Source organism: Cavia porcellus, unplaced genomic scaffold, assembly GCF_034190915.1.
Source record: "Cavia porcellus strain 051 isolate PalLab524CR breed Dunkin Hartley unplaced genomic scaffold, mCavPor4.1 scaffold_6, whole genome shotgun sequence".
Taxonomy (NCBI): Eukaryota; Metazoa; Chordata; class Mammalia; order Rodentia; family Caviidae; genus Cavia; species Cavia porcellus.
The window spans coordinates 44,897,057-44,924,053 of record NW_026947489.1 but is presented as its reverse complement, the minus strand read 5'-3'; the positions used below and the strand labels follow the sequence as shown (position 1 = coordinate 44,924,053).

The following is a 26,997-nucleotide window of genomic DNA, read 5'->3' as shown; positions in this document are numbered from 1 at the left end:
TATTTCAATGAAATTTATTCAGCTACATTACATCTAAGATGACTGTTTTTGTCAAATGCATGAATGAAATCACCAAAAATGCAGTTTGTTTCTTAAATTTATTTTAATTTTTTAGGGATGTTAGAGAGAGTACTCTCTTTTGAAGGGAAAAAATATTTCTTAAACAGGAAGAGTTTTCAGTTTTTCAAGTCTTACAGGAAAACTCCACAATGATGTGACTATTTTCCAAATCATAAATTATAAAATTTTCAAATGTTAATAGTTAATCTGTGATTTATTTACTAGCTGTGGACAACAAAGCTCTGAAAAAATTCAATGCAAAGTTTGGCAGCCATTGTTCAAAAACTTGCCTCATTGCTGGACCTGGTTATTATTTTTTTTTTTAAACAGCCTGTGTACTTATGATAAATTGCATAGCAGAAAAGATTCTCATTTTACTTCGGGGTTCCTAAAGTTAGTGGAACTGAAAATGAAAATGGAGCCCAGCCAAATCTGTTTCTAAAAAGGTGAAAAACAGCATATCATATAGCAGCCACATTTACCCTGATGAAATCCTAGACTGGAAAAATGGTCAGCTCTGCGGCCAGCGATGGGAAGAGAGCCAGGAAGAGCAGAAGTAGTTAATGTCATTGTTCCTTTTGTTTGCTATACTGTATATACAGTAGCCTGTTGTTTTTACTTGTTTTTAGGGTTAGAGTACTTAAGGTAGTGCGGAGTTTAGGAGAGCTTTGAAACGTTAAAAACTACTTATAGACAAAGCTTTCAAGAGCCAGCCTTCTCAGTTCTTCCTTTTCCTATATTTAGTCCCCCCAACTTTTTTTTTTAACCCAGTGTCTATGCCATGTGCTCTTATTATGCTCCAATAATCATTAAGATAATCTAGTAGCAGTTTATCCAAGATTATATCCTGAGGTTCTCTGTGTTTTGTTGGGCGTGTCTTACTAGGTGAAGTGTTTGCTACTTCTCTTCATCTGTGCCTTTTGGGGACTGTCCTTTACAGGAAGGTGTAAACTTGATGAGTTTCAGTAGGGTAGAGGATGATGTGCAGAAATGACTGATAGAAATACTTGGTTTAAGAAGGAATGGAGTACATTGGATCAAACAGCAGAAGGCTAATTTAAGACAGGAGGTTCTTTTGGAAAGTCCTGGAATTTTATTAGAAAGAAATAAGTGAGGAAGTACTTCATTTAGGGTTTGTATGACTCCTTTAATTCATGTGAAAACCGTTTGATATAGATTGTTCTTTCGTCCTTTTGGGTCTTTATGTAACAAATCAGAGCAAATTTAAAATCAAATCATTTTGTAACCAGAACCTTTCCTGTAATGTGCCAAGTCCATTCGGCAGGCCGTGTGTGTGTGTGTGTGTGTGTGTATGTATGTATGTGTGTGTGTGTGTGTGTTCTTCACGAAAACAAATTATTTCTTGCAAAGCATGTTACAACCAGCAGAGCAGATGGTAGCTCTGAGGTTTTGCAAAACGTTAAAGCAAATTCTTCATTGTCACCCAAATTTCCCATACCCAGTTACATTTGGAGCTGCATGCTATATGGTCATTGGAAATAATCACACTTCCCCCTAATACCTGTGTTATAAAAAAAGTCCAGGGTGGCTCAAATTTCAGTAAGTCTTACCTTGAGTAAGAACGATGGAGAGAGCTTATGGCACTGCCTTTCCTAGACTCCCATTCAAACTTTGAGATTCAGGGAATCTAGGTGGGGCTTGGTGGTTTGTAATTCTAACGCTCCCAGTTACATCCAGTACTGCCACTTTATAGCTGACCTGTTGCAGCACTGGGAGCTGTACAGGTAGCAACTGGCCTGGAGTGTAAGGAAAGATGAACTGTGGGGTCTGCTAGATCTGTAGGGTAGATGGGTTAGGATGCAATGTGCTAATGTTTAAAGAGATTTCTAGAACAAGACTTCTCCTCTTTCACAGAAGCAAATCCAGAGAAATTCAATAGTCGTTTTCGAAATAAAATGTTCTATGCTGGGGTAAGTATATATATTTTTTTGTTTTATAATTATTATATATTATATAATGCCAATTCATTGAGTAATGGATACTATACATTACAAATAATGACATGTACATCACACATTTATATTTATGTTTATATATTGTTCAGTGTCTTCATTTAAGAATGAAAGTAAGAGTTCATTTTTTAAATTAGTAGCTGGAAAGGGAATTGATGTTCTTCATCTTTGAATTTTAAAGTCCAGATTTCTTGTTTTACAAGAATGGATGGTATTCAAAAATGTTGTGAAAAACAAACCTCAGAGCTAGGGTAGCAAGGGAACCACTGAGTAGACTGGAAGACATATAAACAGTGTTAGATTAGAATATAGCTCTCACCATGGCATGTCTAGTGTCACACTGACATTCAGATGGGAAAGTGGCAGAACATGGGAAGTTTTTCATGGAAGCATGTATGAGATGAGAGAGCTTCTTCTTTTCTTCCTCAGAGGATCCCCATAGATAGAGAAGGGAAAGGCATTAAGTATTGATTAAAAGTACAGTTTAAGTTGATACCATTGGCTACAGGTAGAAAATAAAAGGGTGTAAAGCAGGAGAATTTTAGTGGCAAGTTAAGGATTAATGGGCCCAAAGTGGGAAGGAGAATGAATTGCCAGACAGACCCTCTTTTTCTGTAAATTTAAATTTTATTATCTGTTATGTTTTAAAAACAAAGAAAGCTTTCCATTTTGATAGCCATTGCCCTTGCTTCATTTTGGATTGAGAAAAAAGAACAGTTCACTATATATTTTTGCATAACTTGGAACTAGCTGCAGCATGGAAGTGAAGAATTGTAAAACCATGTAATTCGAAATGTCTTTTTTCTTATTTCCGGTGGTATAGGCAGCTTTTTCTGATTTTCTACAGAGAAGTTCTAGAGATCTATCCAAACATGTTAAAGTTGTTGTAAGTATTGGATAATTCATTTCATTTTCATGTAAACATGAATATCACAAAAGTAAGGTTCCAGGGACCAGTTTGTATGTAGATGAATCACTGGACTCTATAGAGTTTAGAACAGTTGGTGTGGTTCACTCAGACAAGTGTTCATGAGTACTTGTCATTTGTTGCTACTGCCTTTAATGGGTATAAAATTACATAGAAAGATTAGTTTTAATCCTGAGGAAACTCAGTCCAGTCGAATGAATGTAAAATGTGTATATTAGACCAAGAAAGTGCAAAACAATATAAAAATTTTTTCATACAGTACTATTTGCTTTATTCTCCAGATTTTTCTTGTTATTGATTTGTCAGTTGTGAACTTGTAGACAGAAATGTATTTTGCATGCAAATGTTTTTCTTTGTGTATGCTTGAAGGGAAAAACATTGAAAGCTGCTGTTCTAAAGCACAGTGCAATTTAATGCGGTATCAGGTTTTAAAACTTTGTTAAAACATTATATATTGTAAGGTGCACATCTTTATATTATTTGGTTAATTCCCAGAGTCATTGACTTATTTCTGGGAGGAAAGAGTACAAAATTTAAGAAATGAATTGTATTCAAAATATAGTAATTTTTTATAGCAGTTTTCTGTGATGCAACAACATTGCTTGCAATTATTGTATCACATTCTACTTTTTTGAAATTTTAGTCACTTTCAAACTTCAAAATGTCTAAATGTTTTTTTAATTGGCACAGTCATTCACGAACTCATTTGAAGTCATTAAATAAGTTGGGACATTTTATATTTGCTTTAGTATTTGAGAATATCTAAAAACACCTTCAGTTGCTATCTAGAATTTGATTCCTTTCTGAGTTACATTGGAAAATACCTTATTTAATACTGTATGATTTCCTGGAAACAAGTTTTTTGAGAGTGCTCATGAAAAACAGGCTGTATCAAGATCAGCCGGGAAAAGAATGTGGGTGCTTAGAAACAAACTTGACTGGTGCAGAATCATTTATAATTTTGTTTGGAATGCTAAAGAAATCTTGAGAAATTTATAGGGGTTGCAAGAATGTTTTACTCTCTTCTGAAGACAAGGGAGTGAGGAACTTCTGGGACAAAAGGAGAGGAAACCGGTGGAACAGCAGGCTTTGTGCTTTGGAGATCGAGATAACTATGGGCCTCACTAGAATTTTCCTCATTTGATGTTTGGTGCCAGGGGGAAGGAGAAAGGGAGGGGAAGGCTTTTCTCTGATGACTCAGAGGACATCACTGTTGGAACAACACTCACTGATCCAGGAAGCTGCAAGGCAAAAGCACTGAGGCCATGATGCGGGGGGTCCTTGAGACCAGGGCCATATCCCAACTCCAGAAAAATAGGTGCATCTCAGAAGTCCAATCCAAATCTGTAAAAGATTGAATTTGTAAGAACACATCACTTGCTGTTGTTGTGTGTTTTCTAGGTCTATACTTACAGACACATTTTACATTTATGAGACATTATTAACTATGCACATCCAAAACACTCACTTCACTGCATGGCAAAAATAGAATGGCCTGTGAAGATACTATTTTCTAATAAATACCTCTTCCAAAATTTACTGTGTACACATTGTTTAAATTGTGTTCAAATCATGATTTAACATTTTCAAAGTAAAAATTATTTTGAAAAACCAAAAAAATAACTTCATGACTTGTTTGAATTACATGGTTGTCGTAGCAAATGCTACTGAAGCCTCATTCTTTTAAATGTATTTTAGTGTTAATACAATAAACCTAAATATCTAACAGTAATACAAGGTTAAAAATGACAGTATTTCCTTTGATTGCCAGAACAAAGCAAAGAATTGTTTAGATTAAGGCCTGAAATCTGGGTCTAGTTGAGGTTTCATCAGCATACTTATAGTCATGTTAACTGGCACTTACTGCCATGGAAAGAACACTGTATTCTGTTGTCAACACCAGCTATCTGTGATCGCTGTTTTAGACTTGTGACTGCTTCAGAGCTCTTGCCTTTCTGCTTTCATTATTGCAGTGTGATGGAACAGATCTCACCCCAAAGATTCAGGAACTGAAGTTCCAGTGTATAGTATTTTTAAATATACCCAGGTAAGCTCTGTGCATATTATTTCTGTGATTTGACTTGACTTGAGCTTAATCTGCTTTCCAAACAGAACATTTCAGGTATAACTAGTAAGAAATCAGTTCTCACAGATTGCTGAAGATTTCCAGCTCTGAATATTTGTTCTCCCCCATGATTTACTGTGGTAGGTGGTTGTGTGTGTGATGTGGAGTTCATGGTCTGGACTCATGCAACCTTAAGAAACTCACTTGCTTCTCACTATAGAAACATTTTCATTTAATTCTCAGTTTCTGCCCTTCTCCACCTCACTTCTCTGCCTCCAAGAATGATAGTGTGGATAAATAAATGCCTGTTCCCAGTTCTCCCAAAGCTGTTAGGAAACCATCCTGCCCTTTGAATCTCTGCCCAATGATTGCTTTGAAAAAATAGAATCAATTAGAGCAGCATTGTTAGTTAGTATGCTACCTCTCTTTAGTATTGCTATGTTCTTCAGGATAAAGAAATGTTTTTCAAGTCTCAAATAAGCATGTTACCTTGGTGGCATAAAGCTAGATTCTCAGCATGAAAGCCAAGCTTTTACAAGAAATGGGCCTGTAATCCCTGTTACTTGCCCAGTAAACAATCTAGATAGAAAGTATACAGTTAAACTCTTCTTATGCCACGTTTGATTGAAATGAGGGTCCTATGTAAATGTATGTGTAGGGAAACACATCACACCTCGCAGGGATTCTTGGCATGGCTGAGTAGAGTCAGTCAGTGTTATTACAGAGATAACTTCAGTGTAGCTTTAGTAGATGGCCTAGATTCACACAAAACACTGGCAATTAGGGCTTTTAATTTGTTTCTCTTTCTTTTCCCCCTATTCTTTCTGTTTTTATCCATCCTTCCTTATTTCTGTATTCTCTTCCCTCTGGTTTTCTGATTTCTTTTATTTCACCTTCCTGTTATCATTGCCTATCTTCATGCTCTTTCCTCTCCTTTCTTCTTCCTTTCTCCTTTCTCATGGATACTTCTTCATTGTGTGTAAGGTGGTAATTATCAGCCTTCTAGTTTTTCTTTTTCACCTACATGAATATGACTTCTTTAGAAGACAGACACAAATGAATTCCACAGTGAGAAGTGTTAGCAAATAATGAATTAAGGGGAATTTGGTTACCACAGTGTGCTTTTCCCATTTTTCATAGGTTGATATTTTGGGAATGAAAATTTTATTTTCTCTTTTGTTGAAAGGCACATACCAAGAGCAGAAAATGATTCTCATAGTTAGTAAACACTAGGTCTAACTATGAACTATCTGTCTTTACATTTATTTTTAAACTAATAACAAAATTATTTAAATTACATAGTTATGGTATACCATGTGAAGTTTTGATACAGATATGAATTTTACTTAACTGTCAGCTGAACCCTAATGATGCTCATGAGGAGAACAGAGTCTATCTCATTGTGTTTTTAACCTTGTGTTATAGATATTGTGCTGGCACAATGCCTTGGGGAAACCCCGGGGATCATCATGACTTTGAACCTCAGCGTCACGATGATGGCTACATTGAAGTCATTGGATTTACCATGGCCTCTCTGGTGAGCAGTACTACTGTTTTACTGAAAAAAAAATATGTATTTAAGTCACACTTAGATTATTCCACTGAATTTTAGTATACTTTTTTCCTGCTTTATCAATTTAAAACTTTATACGGGATAGAATTGTTCTGGAAAAACACCTTGCAAAGTTACCCTGTCACTCTGAAAACTCATGTATTTGTTTGAGCTTCAAAAACAAAATATATTATGGTCGCCATTGTTGATTTCTTATTACCTGTTTTGAAGCTCTCTATTGCTTTCATTGTTTTGTTTTGATGATTTTATTCTGTTGTTTTGTTTGATTGTATTATGTCTGATGGTACAGGCAACTACTTTGAAGGTAACAAGAGCATATGGTAGCCACTGCTGGTTTAGTATTATCTTGTTTGGATGTCATGTATTCCTTCAATAGTCTTGTTTTTATTCATTTTATTCTGCAGTATTTAATTTGATTTATTATGCCTAATGGTATGGACAGTTATTTTGAAGATAACAAGAGGCATTAAGGGACCATTATTGATTTCCTTTTATCTTGTTTTGAAGTCATGTGCCGTCTTCATTGTTTACTTTTGATTGACTCTATTCTGTTCTTTTTCTTTTGGTTTTTCTCTTGAAAAAAAAGTAAATGAGAGTTGGGTGTGTTGCTTCATGCTTGTAATCCCAGAACTTGGGAGGCTGAAACAGGCTATGAGTTTGAGGCCAACCTGGGTTACAAAATAAGTTCAAGGCCATCCTGCACTGCAGAGTGAAAAACCATGTCATATTTATTTATTGTCTCAAAAAAACAATAAATAAATAAAATAAATGAGTAGCATTTGAAAATTTTTCTGATTAATTTTCTATGAAAATACAAAGTTTCATACTAATTTGAAAAGGTATTATGTCATACACACTTTTTCAGTTTTCCGAGATGTTGAATGCAATAACTAAGTTAAAATGAAACTGTTTATCTGCATTCAACTTCATCTTGCTTCCTTATGAAGGAAATGGGCATATCCTTTATCATAAAATACCTCTATGTAGAAGCATTGTCATGACCTTACTGTTTCACTACCAATATTGGGAATGCTATATATTTTAATTTTATTTTGTTGCATTAAAAATAAATTTATAGGGGCTGGGGATTTAGCTCAGTGGCATAAGTGCCTGCCTTGCAAGCAGGCAGTCATGAGTTCGATCCCCGGTACCGATAAAAAGGAAAAAAAAGACAAAAAAAAATAAATTTATAATATAAATAGTTTCAAGTAGGTTTTAGTCACTGCCACTTACTATTAACTGAGTGGGGACTAATTAAAAATTACATATATATTTGTATAAATCAGGTTATACTATCTATCAGTAGAGCTAATCAATACAAAGCATACCTATAGTCTTTGGTACTATATGCGTAAAAGCAGAAAAGATTTTATTCTAAATAAACCCAAATTGATCTCATTTTATTCATCTTATTAGTTATGCGACTCTTCCCCAATCTCCTCAAATTAGTAGGTTAGCAGAATAACCTCAGATGACTGTGGCAGGACTCTGTCACTTGGTGATGTTCCCTGTTAAATGTACCAGCCCTAGGATGGAGTGGCTATTAGGATGTGAAAGACTGGGATTGACTTACTTTCATTGTTGGAGCTCTGATACTGCTCTTGCTCTTTATGCTCATAATAGGAAGACAGCAAAGAGTCAAGAGGATTAAGTTGAGAAGTGATTTGTACAAAGAAGAATTATTTACGTGACAAAACCATTGCTAATGTACAATGGAAAAGCTCAAAAGTTTCCCTGTGTGTTTTACTCATCCATTTATTCCAGCCAACATTGCTCAAGTGATTACCATTTACTAGAGCTCCCTGGTTCTGACTGTGTGGCAGAGGACTGTCAGTAATTGTCCCAGGATGATGATCCCTTATGTAGGACTGGAATCTAGGGGGATTTGCTTGCTTTTAGGATCAAAAGTTAAATTCTTATTTGATTTTAATCAAAGTTCTCTCTGGTTCTCCAGCCTTGGTCACTTGCATCTTTGCTTTCTTGCTTGAGTAGCTCATCATCAAGCTTAGGTTTGATCACTCTTTACTTCTTTTATATCCCAGGACTATTGCACATGCTTTCCGTTTTTCAGCTTTTCAATTTCTCTGACATTTGTTCTATGTCTGGGCCAAGTTCTTGGTCTAATCTTTTTTGGTTTTGGCAGTCTTGTCAACAATTGTGTAATTAATATCTGAACAGGGGAGATTGAGGCAGATAGGAACAATAAGCAGAGGAGACTTTAATAGAGGAATTCCATACTCTTAGTGTGCTAAGTTTATGAGAAACAGCCATTCCTGAGCTGTTGACACAAAGACAAAGAAATGATCACCTAAAGCAGAAAGGGAACTACTCAGAAAGTAACCATCCAGTAGGAGTGATACCAGCTAAGAGAAGGCTCCCATTCTGTCTAACCAGTCAAGAAGACAGCATGGATATAAATACAACCCCTCCCCACCAGATCTTCTGGGGCTGGCTGCCTTTGAAGTTTTAACCAGGTTTCACTGCTGCATTCCAAACAAGTCTACTGTATAGGGCATAAAGTAGATGAGCAAGGGCTGGAAGGACCACTGGAAATGATGAATAGTGGACGTTGCTGACTGGACACAGCAGGGAACTTGAGGCATGCAGGGCACGGTTCATAAATATGATTGACTGAATAACTTTTCCCAGAAGAATAGGACATGGAATTCTGGGGGGAAAATAGAGACTTGCGATACTGTGTGAAATCACAGCCCTCCTATGTAGTTTATGCAGGATAAATGTAGGTGAAAAGTCACACGTGTCAGGTGGTGCTGAGTTACTGGGTAAAATCACAGGGTACCCTGTGGAATTGACCTAGGAGGTTTTATTTATTTAGGGAATTAGCTCAGTGTTTCTTAAGTAAGTATTTTTGATGAGAAGACAAAATAGTATAATGAGCCTCCAAGTATCATTACTCTACTATTAAAAAGATTCTCACGAAAAAAATCTTACATTCTTCCCTACCTGTGACATCTTTTCTTATTTCATTTTGGAACAAATTCCAGATATTATGTTATTTTACTCATAAATAATTTTGAGTATGCTTTTAAAGAATAGTTTCTTTTATGTTTTCAGAATAATGAATTGATTCACTAGCATTCTCTGATGATGACTGATTTTAAAATGGCCTTCAATTATTGGATGCTAAATAGTAATTTAGGTATGTGGCTCTCTATCTTGAATTTGGTTAGACAAACTTAAGTTCAATAGAAGTAATGCTTTGCAGCCTGTGAGGCTGGGTCATGAAAAGCATGCAGTGTATAGGAAATTTGGGCAATCATGATGGTTTCTAATGAATGGGAATTTTGGAAAGTCACAGTAGTACTTCCATATCTTTGCTTTCTTTCATTTATTGTCAATTATAAATATTTATTGAGCCCATGGATACTTAGAGAATCCATAAATGATATGCTACTAGGTAAGAAAGTAGCTAAAAGAAAAGCCTTGTTCTTAGGGTACTCCCAATGTAGTATTAAAGGAGTGGACACCAAGAAATAAACCCTCACAGGTTGAGATAGTAAATTCTAGGAGAAAGGTACATGTGAAAATTGGAAGAAGAAATGAGAGCAGAGGAGTGCTTATGAAATGGGCAATCAGCAATGACTGCGGAAGAAGCAGGGGTCTGAAGGAGTAAAATGGTCTGGTGGTCATTCCCATCAGATGAACCAGCCTGCGAGCATACCTGCTAGGAGAGCCACTGGTGATGTCTCTGAGAGACCATTTGTACAGTGAAAAAAGGCACACGTGGAGAAAGAGTAGAAAGAAAGCCCTTAAAGCTATGGATGAGGTTGCAGGAGGTGGGGAGCTGCCGTCAAACGTGCTTTTAGAAAGACTGTCTACATGCCTGGGTCAGAGGTGACTAGAATCTTGGAAGGATGCTAGACAAATCAACATGTTGGTACCAGTGTCCAGGGGAAAAGATGAGCAGATCTGTGATCTCAGAGAAGGAAGGGACTGGTGGGTTCAAGAGAGTTACTGGAATAGAGAGAGGTATAGGAGGCTGGCATAGGCAAATGGACAAGGAATGGATGCATTAAATAAGTTAAAATATGTGAAAGAGAATAGTTCCAAGAAAATGAACTGTTTTATGTATCTTAAGCTCAAAATCTCTGTAAGCCACTCCAAGAAATGTAAAAAAGGGGAATTGGAATATGTTTAGAGCTCAGGAGATCTATCTAGTTTGGCAAGATAATTCTGAGAGATCTGTCAAATCCTTCGCTGGTTCATTCTATCATTAGTAGGAAAAGAGAAAAGTAACAGTGGCTGGGGATTGGTGAAAAAAGTGGAATGCTATAATTATACCAATTATATTTTTCTCTTTATGTGATAGGAATAATATAGCACATACATAAATGTACTAGAATCAAATATATGATAGAATCTCAAATTCTAATGACTGGATTGCTTTTGTGATAGAAAATTCTGTCTCAGAAAATCAGACTTAAATGTAACTTACACTGCGTAATTTTGAGTAACATATACTATATAAATAATAGTGGCCTATATTTCTCTATTTTCATATGCAACTAACCTTATTACTCATATAGTGGTACAACTTTACATTATTTTAGGATGAAGGAATCTTGTTTTTATTCCTCTAATTTTACATTTCTTGAAACTATTATGTTTCTAAGAAGATAAATTATATGAAAACTCAAGCATCTGCTTAAGATGATTAAATGGAAGAGTACAATTAGTCCAGTGTGTATGTGTGTGTATTTTTCTGTATTAAAAATAGCTGCCATATAATTTAAAAGCATAAGTAGTAGGTCAAGCCTTCTAGAAATTCATTTTCTTAGAAATTGGCATTTTTGAAGTAATTAAGGACTGTACAGTTTTAAGTTCATGGAATAAGCTAATAAAAATGGTTGTGCATTGCTTATGATATAAATACAATGTAAGGAATAGAAAATCCATGGTGGCTATGAGAGAGAGATTTTAAGTAGAATTACTGGAATAGGAAAAAAAAAGACTTTTTCTTAGACATTCTATCTTGTAATTGCAAGCTTCAAAGCAGACGTCTTCATTATATTGGCTGAAATGCATTCCACCTAATTAAGATAATTCTTCACTGGGTGTAGGGTACCCTGATTACCTTTTTGGATTTTACACAGGCCATAATCAGGCATTGTAATTTGTATTTATTTCTGCCTCAATTTGCAGCGATTACAGTTGTGAAGGTCCTTTCATGTTGGGTCTATTTCCAAGTAATTTAAAACTTTTCAAGATAGTTCAAAGCATTATTCAGATTGAGGAAGTGGGAGCCTAATTAGCTGTTTGCAATGAAATCCAAGAATTCCAGTCTGGTAAACTTTAAAGTAAGCACATTCTTCTTTTTGTTAATTGAAATTAAAATGTGTAAATTCTTTAAATTTATAAATTAGGAAAGCAAAAGTTCTTCAGTAAGAAAATAATAACAATATGTCAGGAAATTTCCAGAGTTATTTAATGCCTGTCACATAATATAAACTTTTGTGTTTTGTAGAACAAAAGTAACATTAGATGTTTATTTTGACAACACATATATGTATAATAAATAGAATAAAATATCAGTCATAGTCATATAACCCATAAAATGACTACATTTTGATGCGTTTTCTTCTACTGGCTTTATTTTTATGTTTTAAACAATACATGAAATCATATAAGTAAAATCATTTATAATACTATAAGTGGTTATCTGAACTTTTATTGCATCAATATATTCCATTTATAAAATAATCGCTCTTTCATGAAACTTTTAGATTTCTGATATAGTGTTATAAATAATCCTGTAATTAGCATTAGCATAATTGTTTGTACACCTCTCTACACATCTCAGATTATTTTCTTATGCCAAGTCCTCAGGAAAGAAATTTCAAATTCAATGATATAAACATTTTAAAGTCTCAATAAAAATGATAAAACTGTTTCCAGGAAATTTTATACTGTTTACTTACCAACAGCAATGTACAGAATACTCAGATGAGAAGGGATTTAAATTAAACATGCTTCAGGTGGTGAAACTCTGTTAATGCCTAGACATGGATGCTGATTTGGGGCACTTGATGAAACAGAATGAGGGAAGAGAGACTAAGGTTCAATCCTGAGGAAAAAAAAAATAAAGATTTATGAATGCTTTATAAAATCCTTAAAACTAGAACAAATTGCTATGGCCTATTAAAACACAAAACAATGATAATAAGGACAAATTTATCTTATTGTTACCTTTTAAGTCTTTTACAAATGAATCTTGGTTTTTTTGCATATTAACAGAGATACAATAAGTATATTCTGGGTACAAATCTTTTCACAGATTTATTTAATGGAAACATACTTTCTTGGTGTGAGTTTTCTCTGTAGTTCTTTTATGAGTATACATTTTAAATATTTTTATAAATTCTAGTTTTATGGAGTATATTTAATTTGCATTAGTTTAAAAAAAGATTGAGAAGGTGTTTGTCTTAGTTACTTTATGCTAGTCACAGAGACAAAATACCTGAAGCCCAAAGTTGGGAAAGGAAAGGTTTATTTCTTACAGTTTTTGGAGGTTTCAGTCCACACTCAGTTGGCTCTAAGACAGACAGACATGGCTGGACCGCAGTTCATGGCAGCCTCCGAAAGCAAGCTCGAACCAGCAAAGAGAAAAACATACGTTCTTCCTGCCATTACATCACATCCTGGCTCCACCCCTATGTGGGTGGAGCACTGACACTATCAATCCAAGCACTAGACAATGAACCATCACAAATATACAATGCAGGCCTGGGGGACACAAACATAAACCATGACAGTGTTCTATTTTTTCTTCTGAAGAATTTATAGTTTTAGCTTTTATACATGATTCAGCTCAAATTAATTTTTAGTTTTTTTTAAAAATTTTATTTAACAAGAAAAAACAGAAAAAGGTTACAAGTTATATAGAATTTCAGAAAAAATAAATATTAGGAAATCACTAGTTAATAGATTACATATTGTTATCTTAGAAATAGTTGTTCAAGTGACAAAATTAAAGCATATAAAGTAGACTTTCAAAGAGTGAGACTGCAAACAGTTTTGTTCAATGATCCAATAAAACTCAGTAATATGGTTATCTATCTTATACACTTAAACATACATGCAGTTATATCCTTTAGAGCACATTCTTTTCCTTTCTTTTGTACAATGACAATTACACATTTATTACTCTGTGGGGTTTTATTACTCCCACAATTCTTACTACTTTTTTTGAAGAGAGTAGAACCAAATGTGACATAACAGAACAGAGTCAGTCAAATCAAAAGGATGGACATAGTAGATAATGTAAAAACAAAATTACTAGGTGATCAACAATGGTTACCATACTGCCTCTTGTTATCTTAAAAAGAATTGCCTATATCATCAGTTATAATAAAATTGAACAAAACAGTAAAGAATAAAACCAAAACATTGGAGACATTATAGGACTTTAAAAGAAGATAATAGTTAACCAGAATGGGCGTCATAATGAATCTGATTGTTTTCAGAGTTTTGCCTATACTTTCCAACTTGGTACTATCAAGCAAAGCAGAATAGGGGAAAATCAATCAAAGCAAGATGGTGAGGGCTATAAAGGATTTCAAATCAAGTTAATAGGAAATCAAAGTGGGTTACTATAATGTATCCTGCTAATTTTTATTTATTGTTCCCTTAATTAAAAAGATAAAAAGAAAAAAGTAAATAATTAAAAAAGATTGAGATAAAAGAGAGCATAACAACATAACAGCGCAGGTCGAAGCATAATCATTTAAGCAAAATAGTGTTTCACCACAAGATATCCTGACATAAAAATAGTTACCATAGTGTCTCTTTCCTTGAAATCTTTGAGTATAACTTCGTATACTGTAGCACCAAACATACCAAGACAATGTAAAACCATTCAAGAGAATGACAGTATTACAGGGTATTCAGAACCAACTACCAGAAAATGAACAATGGTTTCTGTATAATCTCCTTGTCTATAAAAGTTTTTGCTTATATTATCACATATAATAAAATCCAGTAAGATACAACCTGTTAAGACCGATGGAGACAGAAGAATAAAAGCTTGATGGGACTTCAAAACAAGATGATACTAAATCAGCACTAGCTATTATGATGTCTTGTTTTCTCCAAAATAGCTGTTCCTACCATCCGATCTTCTCTGCCTCATTTCTGTTGAGCTCTTTTTCTATCGTTTGTTGTCAGTTTGTCTTCTTCAATTTGCTTTCTGCTCCATTCATTGTGGCTTCTCTGCCACTGTTTTTGGAATCTTGGTATTTTCCTTTTTTAGAATGTCCTGCAGTATTCTCTGTAGAGTTGAATTGGTGGTTGCAAATTCCCCTAGTTCCTCTTTATTCTGGAAGCACCTTGTTTTTCCATCAATTTCTAGGGACAGTTGTACAGGATATATCAATCTTGGCTGGAGGTTGTTATCTTTCAAAGCTTAAATTATTTCCCCCCGCGCTCTTTGTGATTTGATGGTTTGTGCCAAGAAGTCTGCTGTAATTCTGATGGGTGTTCCCTTGTAAGTGATCTGTTTCTTCACTCTGATGGCTTTTAATATTCTGTTCTTATATTGGATTTCTGGAATTTTGATTATGATATGCCTGGGTGTAGCTCTGTTTGGGTTGTAGGTGGCTGGGGTCCTGTATGCCTCATAGATCTAAGAAACTTTACCTTTTGCTAAATTGGGGAAATTCTCTTGGATTATTTCTGTGAATAGCTTTTATAGTCCATTTGTTTGTATCCCTACTTCTTCTTTTATGTTCTTAATTCTGAAGTTATAGATCCTCTTATCATCTTCTAGCCTTTGTATTATTGCTGTTTGTTTTCTTGTTATTTTTAAGAAGTTTTTCATTTCATGCTCCCACATTACAAATCTGCCCTCCAGTTCAGATAATCTATCCTTAGTTTCTTTCAAGCTGTTATGCCAGCTTTCGATAGAGTTTTTAGTTTCTTGGTAATCTCTTTGAATCCGTTTCACGTATTCTATGTTTTCACTATTTTCTCCATCAAACAATTCTCCTCTTTTTTTCTGTTCTTCCATTCCACCATCTGTTTTTTCTTGGGCGGTGCTTAGCATTTCTCTAACTATTCTACTTATATATCTTGCTTTATTTCATTAAATACTTCACTTTTAAACTCGTCTATGAGGCTCCGGAGATATTGCTTTATGTCTATTGGTGCTGTGTATGATATTGCATGTTTTCTGTCCTCCTTTGCATTTCCCTTCCTGGGTTTGTGTTCTCAGGATTGGGGACTGAGGACCCTTTCTTGTTGCTTCCTCTTCCCATGCTTTTTGTTCCTTCCATACAAGCAAATAGGAGGCCCATTTTTTTTTTCTCTTTGTCTGTTACAGTTTGTTTGAATTGCACCAGCTAGGTGTTCCCACCCACTGCAGTGTACTAGGGAGATACAGACCTGGGCAGCCTCTGCTGGGCCCACCCCTCCAGGTCAACCTACAGAAGGCTTCACTGCTAGAGTGCACCTCCAGGCGCTTTGACCTGGTTTGGGCTAGCCTACTGTGTCTCAGTCAGTGGTGTCACCCAGGGCAGGCACTCCCCACCAATCCCGCTTGAGGGGAATATGCAACTAAAGTTGCTGCAGCGTCCTGTTCTGGCAAGTCTGCTGGGTCCCAGCATGTCCTTTGCTGGAGCCTCCTACTCTATGGAAGGGTCCCCCTTCCACTCACTCACTGCAGGTCGATGCAGGGCTCCCTGCCGGTCCCGCTCTCAACTCTGTTCACGGATTCCCACTCTCAGAGCTTTTGCGCGTCTCTCCCTGCTGTGCTGATTTGGACGCAGCCGCGGCAGCAGGAAATTCAAATTGCGGCTTCCATTGACGCAGGTTCTAGTTTCCACACTGAGATTTTATCTGTTCCTGTTATAACACCAGGATTGCATTTCCAGTTGGTTTCTGTTAGCTTAGTTCGTTCCTGGGTTGGCAGGGTATATCTCCCCTTGCTTAGGACTCCTCATACTGCACCATTCCTGGATTCTAAGTGGGGTATCTCAGAGAGCCTCCATAGCTGCTGCTATCTATCTGCCATGTTCTCCCAGAAGTCCAATTTTTGTGTTTTTGTAAGGTAACTTTTCATTCTCTTTTAAAATATATATTTACCCAAGTTTTTCCTAGCATTATTTTTTGAGTAAACTTTCTTTTTCTGTAGAATTGCCCTGGAACTTTGCTCTTTGGCTTCATGTGAATATTCTGAGTACTGTTCCTTTCCACTGGTTATTTTGTGCCAGTACTACATTGTCCTAATTACTACATATTTATAGTAAGTCTTTATTGTACTCATATGAATCGTTTTGTGTTCAGAGGGACAGTTACTGTGTTCAACACAAATACTTCCTATTGAACTATGACTCAGTCCTTTGTTATATTTTATTTTGAGATAGGGTCTCACTAAATGGCTAAGTAGCCCAGATTGGGCTTGTACTTTTGATCCTTCTCTCTCAGCCAGTCAGAATTCCAGAACTATAAGTGTTCAACACTATGCTGTGCCTATTTTTTTCTAAGAATATTTTGATTATCTAGGTCTTCTACATTTGCTATATATTTTTATAATATACTTGTTAATGTCTACCAAAAGAAAACTCTGCTGGAATTTTAATTAGAGTTGTATTGAATCTTTAGTAAATTTGGGGAAATGTGGATTCTAATATTGAGCATTCCATTCTATGACTATGTTATACTTCTTCATTTGTTTTGTATTAAAGTTTGCTTGGAAATATTCTGTAGCTGCAGTATGGCTTTTCAGTTTTTCAATTTATTTTGTTAAACTGATTCCTAAGTAGCTTATATGTTTTAAACTATTTAAAATATTATTTTAACATCACATTTAAATATTATTGTTACTGTATAGAAACAACTGATATGTGTATATTTCCTAAATTTTCTTTTGTTCTGGTAGGATTTCTGTAGTGGATGTGAATAAAATGTAAATAAGAGCTTTAATTCTAGTTTTTTGAGGAATCTCCATATTGACATACATAGTGGTTGCACCAGTTTGCACTCACAGCAGCAGTGAAGAAGAGTTCCCCCACCACCCCTCCAACATATGTTATTGGTTGATTTCTTGATGATAACCGCTGTTCCTGGAGTCAGATGTAATCTCAGTGGTGTTTTAATCTCTTGGATGACCAGTGGTGATGAACATTTTTTCATATATTTATTTGCCATTGTATTTCTTCATCTGAGAACTGTGTATTCATCTTAGATGCCATTATTTGGATTGGGTCTTTGAAATTGAGGGGGTCTGATATTTTTCAGGCCCTTATATGTTTTACATATAAAGTTGTCTGAGGAACAGTTGGCTAAACTTTCCCCCCCTCTGTGGATTGTCTTTTCACACTGTTGGTGATTTCTTTTGATGTAAAAAAGCTTTTTAACAAGATAAGATCCAGGGGGACTGGGGATTTAGCTCAGTGGCTTAAGCGCCTGCCTGGCAATTGCGAGGTCATAAATTCAATACCCGGCACCAAAAAAAAAAAAAAAAAAATTAAAAACAAGATATGATCCAAGTTGTTGATTCTTTGAAATATTTCCTGTGCAGTCTGGGTTTTGTTCATAAACTCTCTGCCCTACATTAATGTCTTACGATTTCTATATATATTCTCTTCTAGTTATTTAGTTTCAGGTTTAATATTTAAGTCTTCGATCCATTTTGACTTTAGTTTAGTGCATGATGATAGACATGGGTCTAGTTTTAGTCTTTGGTATGAGGTAAACCAATTTTTCCAGCACCACTTATTGAAGAGGCTATCTTTATTCCAGTGAACATGTTTGGCCACTTTGTCAGGGTGGCAGCGTTTATTTGTAGTTTTGTCTGAATCTTCTAGTCTGTTTCACTGATCCTCAGGTCTGTTTTTATTTTTTTCTTAGTAATGTGCTGATTTTAGCACAGTTACTTTATAGTATAATTTACTATACTACAGTTATTATACAGTTATTTTTTAGTATAATTTCAAGTCTGGGCTTGTGATGCTCCTTGCCTTTCCTTTTTTGTCCAGAATTGTTTTGCTATTCTAGGTCTATTCTGTTTCCAAATGAATTTTAGGAATGTGTTCTCTTGTTCAGTGATGTATAATAACAGTATTGTGATCGATTGCTTTAAATTTGTGTTTTTATTTGATTATTTTTTTAATTTTGTTTTCCTGGCTGTAGAAAAGTTCCGTGTGATTGCAGTATTTCTTTGCTATTGCTGCTAAGGCAAATTACACAAAGTGTTTTAAAACAACACGAGTTTATTATTTTATATTTAAGGAATAATAGAACTGAATGTTAGCACCATGATACTTCTGGCGATTGTGTGTGAGAGTCCAGTCCTGGTCTTTTCCAGCTTCTGGAGGTTGTGTTCATTCTTTGGTTCATTCTGTGACCTGCGTCACTCTAAACTCAGTTTTCTCACATCTTCTCTTTCTCTCTCTTGCCTTATTCTTTCTCTCTAAAGTACATTGTAAGCTTGCTGGGATTGCCCAAGATAATTTTCCTAATTCCACACTTTTACTTTAGTCAAACCAAAAATATACTTTTGCTCCTAAGTCCTTCTGGCTTCTTGGACCTAGAATCTAGGCATCATTCTGATGACTGTGTTGGTGACCATCATTCTCATCACACTAATGTTCTGTTGGTATTTATCATGTTTCAAATTCACTTGATTTTGACTCTGAAGGTTCATTTTTTAAACAAGTTTGAAATGTTTTTCTCCACATATTTTCTACGCTTTCTTTCCTTCTGTTATACACATGATTTTAAATTGCTTATTATTATGTCACAGGTTACCTAATAAATTGAGGTGTTTCTGGCCCTTTTTTTAAGATCAATGATTTCTATTGATCTGTTTCTGTCTTCAGTGACCTTTTCCTGCAGGGTCCAATTTGTTCTTAAGTCTATCTGACGATAATTTCGTTTCCTCCTCATTATGGATTACAGTTTTCTCTTTGCATATCTAGTACTATTGATTATGTGCTATGTGGATGATTCATTGAGTGCAATCAAAATGAATATTTTATTTTTACCCAGGATGTACTGTTTTAACATCACATTTTATTCAATTCTCTGCCTCTTCCTTAAACAACAACAAAAAAAAACCTCTATGGGGCAAATACTAACAGTAAAGTTTTAAAAAATTATCAGTAGGATATGTTTATTCCCAGATTTTAACATCTAATGTGTCCCCTTGCTTCAGGGATATGTTCTTGATTCTGTCAGTACTCTTTAAGGCTTTCACATATTGTAGATTTTGGAGGCATATTTATTTAAAATGTGGAAATGAATTTCTTTCCCAGGTGGAACCAGACTTAAGGCCTCATTACTGATCAGGCTTCTTCTGTTATTTTTGTTGCCTGTCATTAACTCTTGTTGGTAATGACTAGAATCTTCCTCCAATGAACAGATCTGAAAATGATGCTTGTATAACAATAACTACAATAAGAAGAAATTGATTTTTGAAAGTTTCTGCCATCTTCCCTTAGTGTCCTGGCTAGGGAGTTAGTCTTTTAACACATGTGCTTTTGAGGAACATTAGGATCCAAATTTCAGCATATCGGAAGAAACACCTGCTGTCTTTTCTCTTTCAATTGTTAATTTTTTTATTGGAAGAATAAGAAATGATATAGAGGATATATATATCTATATATATATCTATGTATCTATCTCTCTCTATATATATATCTATATATATCTGTTTCTCAACTGTGTAGAGTTATGACCACAATGATAGTACCAGTGAGTTACCTTGCACAAGACTATTTAGGGAGGACAGTGGACTCTTCGGGGTGCCAGGCAGTGTTCTGCGTGCTTTGTGTATAATACTCTCAGCGGCATTATGAGATAACTGCTACTATTATCTTCATTTTATAGGTGAAAGATGGACACAGAGTTCCATTTTTATCTTTTGCTCTTTTTTGCATGGTATGGTAGAGAATATTGATTTTATTTTTGTCTATGTGGTGGGAAACATTCCCAATATCATTGGCTATATTGCCCCATCATTGCCTCAGTAATTTATAATGCTAGGTCAATATAATCTGTGTCCTCCCGTTTATAAATCTATCGTGTTCTCTCTTTTCACTTCCATTGACCTTCTCTTTTAATGTCCAAGCATCACTGCTTTAATCAGTGTGTCTTCAAAACACTTTAAGTTTCAGAATCTAAAAGTAGATAGTCTACTGTCTATATCTTCTTTCTCCTTTCAGTTTGTCTTCAATTATTGTGGACCTTTTTATTCAAAATTAATTTTATAATTTATAATTTCACAGTGTATTAGTCAAGGTACTCCAAAGAAACATAACCAATAGTTACATGTAAGGAGGGAGGGAGGGAGGGAAAGAGGGAGAGAGAGACAGACAGAGAGAGACAGACAGAGAGAGAGAGAGAGAGAGAGAGAGAGAGAGAGAGAGAGAGAGAGAGAATGAGAATAGACAGACACACAAACACAGAAAGAGGAGGATAAACATGTGGGGCTAGGGTACCTGAGAAGTATTGATGTTGCAGAAGTTTAGTCTTCTATTACAATCTTTAGCTGATTAGATGAAGACTACCCACATTATGGAGGATACTCTGGTTTATTCAAAGTCCCATTGATTTAAATGTTAATCTTATTTTTAAAAGTACCTGTTTGAAAACATTTAGAATAATGTTTGACCACATATCAGGTTGCTGTGGTGTAGCCAGGTTGACATCTAAAATTAAATATCACAAAATTACCTTAAACAGGATATTTCTCATGTTTGGTTTAAATTGCATTAATTTAAATATTGATTTGGGAAAACCAAAACCAATGGAATATTGAATTATTCTACATATGAATATGATATGCATTTTCAATTAAGACTTCTCTTATGCCCTTCAATAAAGTTTTAAAGTTTTCTGCATAAAAGCCTCATATATATTTTTATTTTATGAAAAAATAAAATAATTTCATAACAAAATATTAAGAAAATAATAATAGTTAATATACCCATGTATCAGTATCTTCAAAGTAGTTACTGAGAGTATAAGACTGCTAATATTATAAATGGCATATCAATCAACTTTCTTGTTGCTGGCCAAAGTACCTGAGAGGCACCGTTCACAGAAGAGGTTTACTTGGCTCAGGGTTTTAGGGGATTCAATCCATAGTTTGGTCACTTCAGAGTATAAATATCATGGTGGAAGGGCGTGGCAGAGCAAAGCTCCTTGATTCACAGTATCCTGGAATCAGAGCAGGGAAACAGCATCAAAGAGGGAGGGGTAGAGACCAGGGCAGAGCTCAGCCTCCAGGACCCACACAGCCATGTCCAAAAATATGCTTTACTAATCTCTGAGGTGGAGCCAAAGCCAAGCAAGTTGACAGTTAAGCTCAACTTTCACAAATGTCATCTTACATTCCTTTCTTATTTAGATATTCCTGGAATGGAATAACACTGTTGATTTTTTTTTTTTTTTTTTTTGGTCTTTTTCATTTTTATTGGTACCGGGGATCAAACTCACGACTGCCTGCTTGCAAGGCAGGCGCTTACGCCACTGAGCTAAATCCCCAGCCCTCTGTTGATTTTTTTTTTTTTAACTGAATAAACTACTTGCATGTTTCTTATGAGTTTTAACACTTTGCTAGTGAGATTTCTGGAATTTCTAGATATAGGATTATATTAGCAAGTTCGCAATGTTTTTCTTTTTAGTTTTTTTTTAAACTCTAATTTCATTTCCTTGATTTAATTTTTTAGATAATATTGTGTTGATAATTTGTGTTGCTAATGAATAACTTTGTACCTCGAAAGTTATGCTTCCAAATTTCCTTTAAAATGATTAATGTTTTTATCAGCTGTGTTGGTAGATGATTCTTTTCAGTTTAAGAAATTACTTTGTATTCCTTACTTTCCAAGAAACTTTATATCTTCAAAGGCACGAACCTTAATTTTTCTGTATCTCTTGGGATACAGACGTTAGTATACCTATGTGTCACTATCTTCAAAGTAGTTACTCAGAGTACAAGACTGCTAATATTATAAATGCAATATCAGCCAACTTTCTTGTTGCTGGACAGAGTGCTGGAGAGGCACTTAGTATGGTACAATTACAATGATGTATTTTCTGGTGTTAAACTATACCTAATCCTTAGCCATAATGGCTAATAATTTAGTTTCTATGAAATAGATCACTAGCTGAAATTAGTTTTGATAAAAGAAATTTTGCATTTAGGATTATAAATGGAGTTTAGACTAAAATTTTATTTTCTGCTTTAATATGGTTTTATTAGCTGAGTAAGTAGAACATTAAATTGAAAAAAAAAAGACCCTGATGCTAATTAGACATCTTCTTTGGCATTTCTGTGAGTGTGAGGATTGTGAAATGAGAATAAATTTAATAAGTCTTTTAATTTTTACATTTTAATTTATTCAATTTTTATATTATAACAAATGTTGGAAGGTTATAATTTTTTTAGAAATTTTTTTATCAAGGTTTTCCAATTTATTATCTTTATAGTATTCTTTTATGATTTTCATAACTCCTTGTAATATCTTTAGTTATAATAAAAATAATCACAAGTGTGTCCTTAGCTGTAATAAAATTATAGCTAATATAATTTACATTACATCTCTTTTATCTAATATAATACAATTATATTTTGTTGTTATTTAATCTTATAAGAACTTTATTCTGTTAGTCTTCAAAACGCATCTAAGTCTTAGTATTATTGAGCTCCTGTCTCTACTCTCCATATCACAGGCCCAAGCCTTGGGTATTGTGGTCCAGGAATGATGTTGAACATGAGAGTTTGAAGGAGGAAGAAGGAGAGGATTTGACACTTTGTTTTGTTTCTTTGCCATCCTTGCCATGTGATAGTAAGTGGAATGAGAAGGAAAGTAGACAGTGTAATAATAGCAAGTGGAATGAGAAGTATAAAGTTTGAGGGGATAGAGAAAAATATTCCAAGGAGGAGTATATAATTAGAAAAACAGATACTGAAAGCATAACAAAGTTATTACCGAGCCAGTTCCAAAAGTGACAAGAGGTGCACTTATTTGAGGGACTGTCACAGTATTCCTTTGAAGTCATATTATTTGAAAGGCAGTATCTGAAGTTTCTGCAAGAGTAACACATGCAAAGTTAAATAGATTATTGAACAATCAAAGTAGTATGACTGGTAAATCTGTGATGTGGCTTTTAGGATTTGTACCTTTGAGGATGCTGTGCTTAGATCATTTAAAGAATAAAAAATAATCCACTGGCAGTTATTAGGCTCCATCTGTTTGTGGAATATGTGAATATCCCTAATTTGAAAGTATTAAGTTTGAAATGTTTCCAAATCAAAAACATTTGAACACCAAAATTTTAGACTTGAGCTCGTGATGGGTCACAATCAAAGCACAGATACATTAAAAATTTCATCTAAAATGAGCTGCAGGCTATGTTTACAAGATACATGCTCTATAAAATACAAATCAATTCCATAACATTCCATTTTTTTTTTCTTTTTGGTACCAGGGGTCAAACTCACAACTTCATGCTTTCCAGGCAAGTGATTATGCCCCAGCTCCATTTGTATTTTTATAAAACACAAATTAATTCCATTGTTCCATGAAGTCATATTCCCAAGATATCTCATTACATATTTGTGAATATACTAAAATACTGATTTTTTAAAATATCTGAAACCTTTCTTGGCCTAAAATTTTTGGATAAGAGATACTGAACCTGCATATGCTATTGTTTTACTGTTGAGAGTGAGAAGATGAATTGTATATATTCTAGTGAACATGCATACTCCTGATACTAAGGAGCTGAGAAGCATTTCAGAAGTGCCAATTCTGTTACACTCAAGGAAGTAAGTTCTTAACTGGCAAGTGTTACATTTTTATCTGTCATTAGTCCTGTTTGAGACAGGGAAAAATAGAGTTTCCACTAAGGGATGAAGCATCTGATTTGTTCCCTTGTAATACTGATCTTGACAGTAATTGATAACAAGAGTTATGTTGGAAAAATTTTAGTGATTGTACTGATTCACATCCATAGAGTAACTTAAAGGAATAATTCAGTGCCACTCACTGAATAGTAGAGAACAAGGTGCCAGGTCAAAAAGAATTTTAGAAACTGTTCATTGCATTCTGTCTCCTTTCTTGGTATCCCACTAACTGAAACAAAAAAGTATGCAAAACATCAAAAGGGCTCAACAATGCACTCTTTATGTTCCAATTGTTTTATGTCTTTTTTGCTTTGTTGTCTCTTTCTGTTTACATTTAAAGTCATTTTTCTATCTTGCAAAAGAATGAAAAAATAATTTGAAACATCAGTTAAAATCAAAGATCTGGCTGCCAAAATGTTGGAAACTGACTTCACAAATTTTCCTCATCTCTTCATAAAGAATAAACGTGGCAAAAAGCTGATAATATGTTTTCCTTTTATAAAAGTAAATCATTTAGATTTTGTGCTAGTTAGTATTTAGCTACACTTCAAAATTTGCTTCATTATTTTTATTGTAATGAAAATATTCTTCATTACAAATTGTTCAATAAATGATACTGCAGTGTCTTCTGGATTGAAATATACCCATAAACTAATGTCATAGAAGTGCTACTTATTTGTCTGCACCCAAGATTGCATGTATCTACCAAAATATGTGTACAAGAAAATTTATATGATGAATACCCCAAACCAGAAATAATTTATTCACCTATCGATGAAGAAACCATAGATGTAAGTTGCTATATATCAGTAAAACATAAAGATGAGCAAAAGATGTCTGATGCAAGAGTACTTATGTAGGTATATAGGAAGTTCAAATTCAGGTAAAATTAGTATATGGTGATGGAAGTCAGAAGTGGTTAAATTTTAGTTGTTGGAAGGACTGTAACAAGTTGCAAAGGGGCAGGGAAAATCTCTTGGTTGTTAAAAAAAAGTTTGATCAGTGCAAAGGTTCACACATATGGACAAAAATAGCCACCAAGCTGAGTCATCAGATGTGTGTCCTGTATATGTATTATGTATTAAAATTATATGGCTTTCATTTATGCATAAAAACATAAATGACATTTCATGAACTATTTTCCAAAGTCAGAGAAGATATAAATTTGTTGTTCTAAGAAATGAGTTTTTTAATATCGATTTGAATCTCCATTCTGTGATTCCTATAGTGAAGTGAACTTCTACAATTTTAATTTTAATCCTGTAAGATATTTAGAATGGTTTAAATTGAGTAATCAATGTTAAGTTTTTATTTTCTTTACTTTGTACAGGTTAGAAATAGCTGGATGAAATTTTAGGTGAAAATGATAAGGGCTCTTAAGCTTGGAAATGCATCAAGCTGCTTGCTAAAGAATCAGATAAGTTTAGAAATTGGTGAACCATGTATTATCCTCTGTAGTCTTTTGTGATACTCTGATTATTTACTGGAACTAGATAACCAAAAGAAAATTTTTGTGCTAAATTAGTACAATCATTTAGATTTACAGTGCTTAAAACAATAAATATCTGTCTGTGGGAATTCACAATAAAGCTTATCAAAAGTGTTGAATTAGTTCATTTGTAGTAATAGTTTACCCAGTTTTTTTTTTTTTCTGATGCCAATAAATTTGACTGTATTTACAAAAGGCCCTTTGGCTATGTAGCATTCTTAATTAGCAGTAACGAACTTTTGTTTTAACAGGCTGCCCTGCAAGTTGGGGGCCATGGAGAAAGGCTACACCAGTGTCGGGAGGTCATGCTTCTGACTTACAAGTCAATTCCCATGCAAGTGGATGGGGAACCTTGTAGGTTGGCGCCAGCTATGATTCGGATCTCATTAAGGAATCAGGCCAACATGGTACAGAAGAGCAAGAGGAGAACGTCTATGCCTTTACTCAATGAGTGAGTCTGCTCCTTGTCTACCTGGGGTAACACAAGACCTTGAGGCACAGATTGCAGAGCATGTGCTTGGTCCAGGGAATCTCACTGTGTGGGGAAGGGGAGAAAAATCCTGGAAACTCCACAGTTCCTTGGTCTGTCTCATGTCAACAGGTATCTTTTTCCTTATGTTTATTATAATCACCTTGACCCTTCTTTCAGAAATCATCACTGTTATATGAGTTGGATGATTCTTCCCTGACCACTTGGTCAGTGGATACTCAAATTAGCAAAACACCATTATAGGAGTGATTCTGGGGTCACATGATGTGTGCACAGAATGTGTCCTGTAGTGGTTCATTTTGGGAAGGCATGTAGTTAGCCTGCTCTCTACACAGGTCCCTTGGATGTTGTTGGTTTCTTGGGTAGCAAAGGCTCAGCCCAGTTGGCCTATTAGCAAGTGGCCCTTCCTGTTGTTTCCATTTTGGGATCCTGTATGCTCTGCTCCTTGGAATCAGTTTTGCCTTTCTGGGCAGCAACCCATTGTCTAGGCCTGACTCACTCAGCTATTTCTAAGTACTTGGTTTCCCTCTGAAACTCTTCCCTGTGTTGA

The 26,997-nt window shown here is 34.8% G+C and overlaps 1 protein-coding gene across 1 annotated transcript in view; it reads left to right on the top strand.

Annotated features, from left to right (window-relative positions):
* Positions 1-26,997, top strand: part of Dgki (diacylglycerol kinase iota) — a 466,489-nt gene that overhangs the window by 290,438 nt on the left and 149,054 nt on the right. The window contains 5 exon segments of the mRNA XM_063250554.1: positions 1,936-1,991; positions 2,857-2,919; positions 4,935-5,008; positions 6,452-6,563; positions 26,209-26,408. Of these exon segments, the coding sequence (XP_063106624.1) occupies positions 1,936-1,991; positions 2,857-2,919; positions 4,935-5,008; positions 6,452-6,563; positions 26,209-26,408 (505 nt within the window).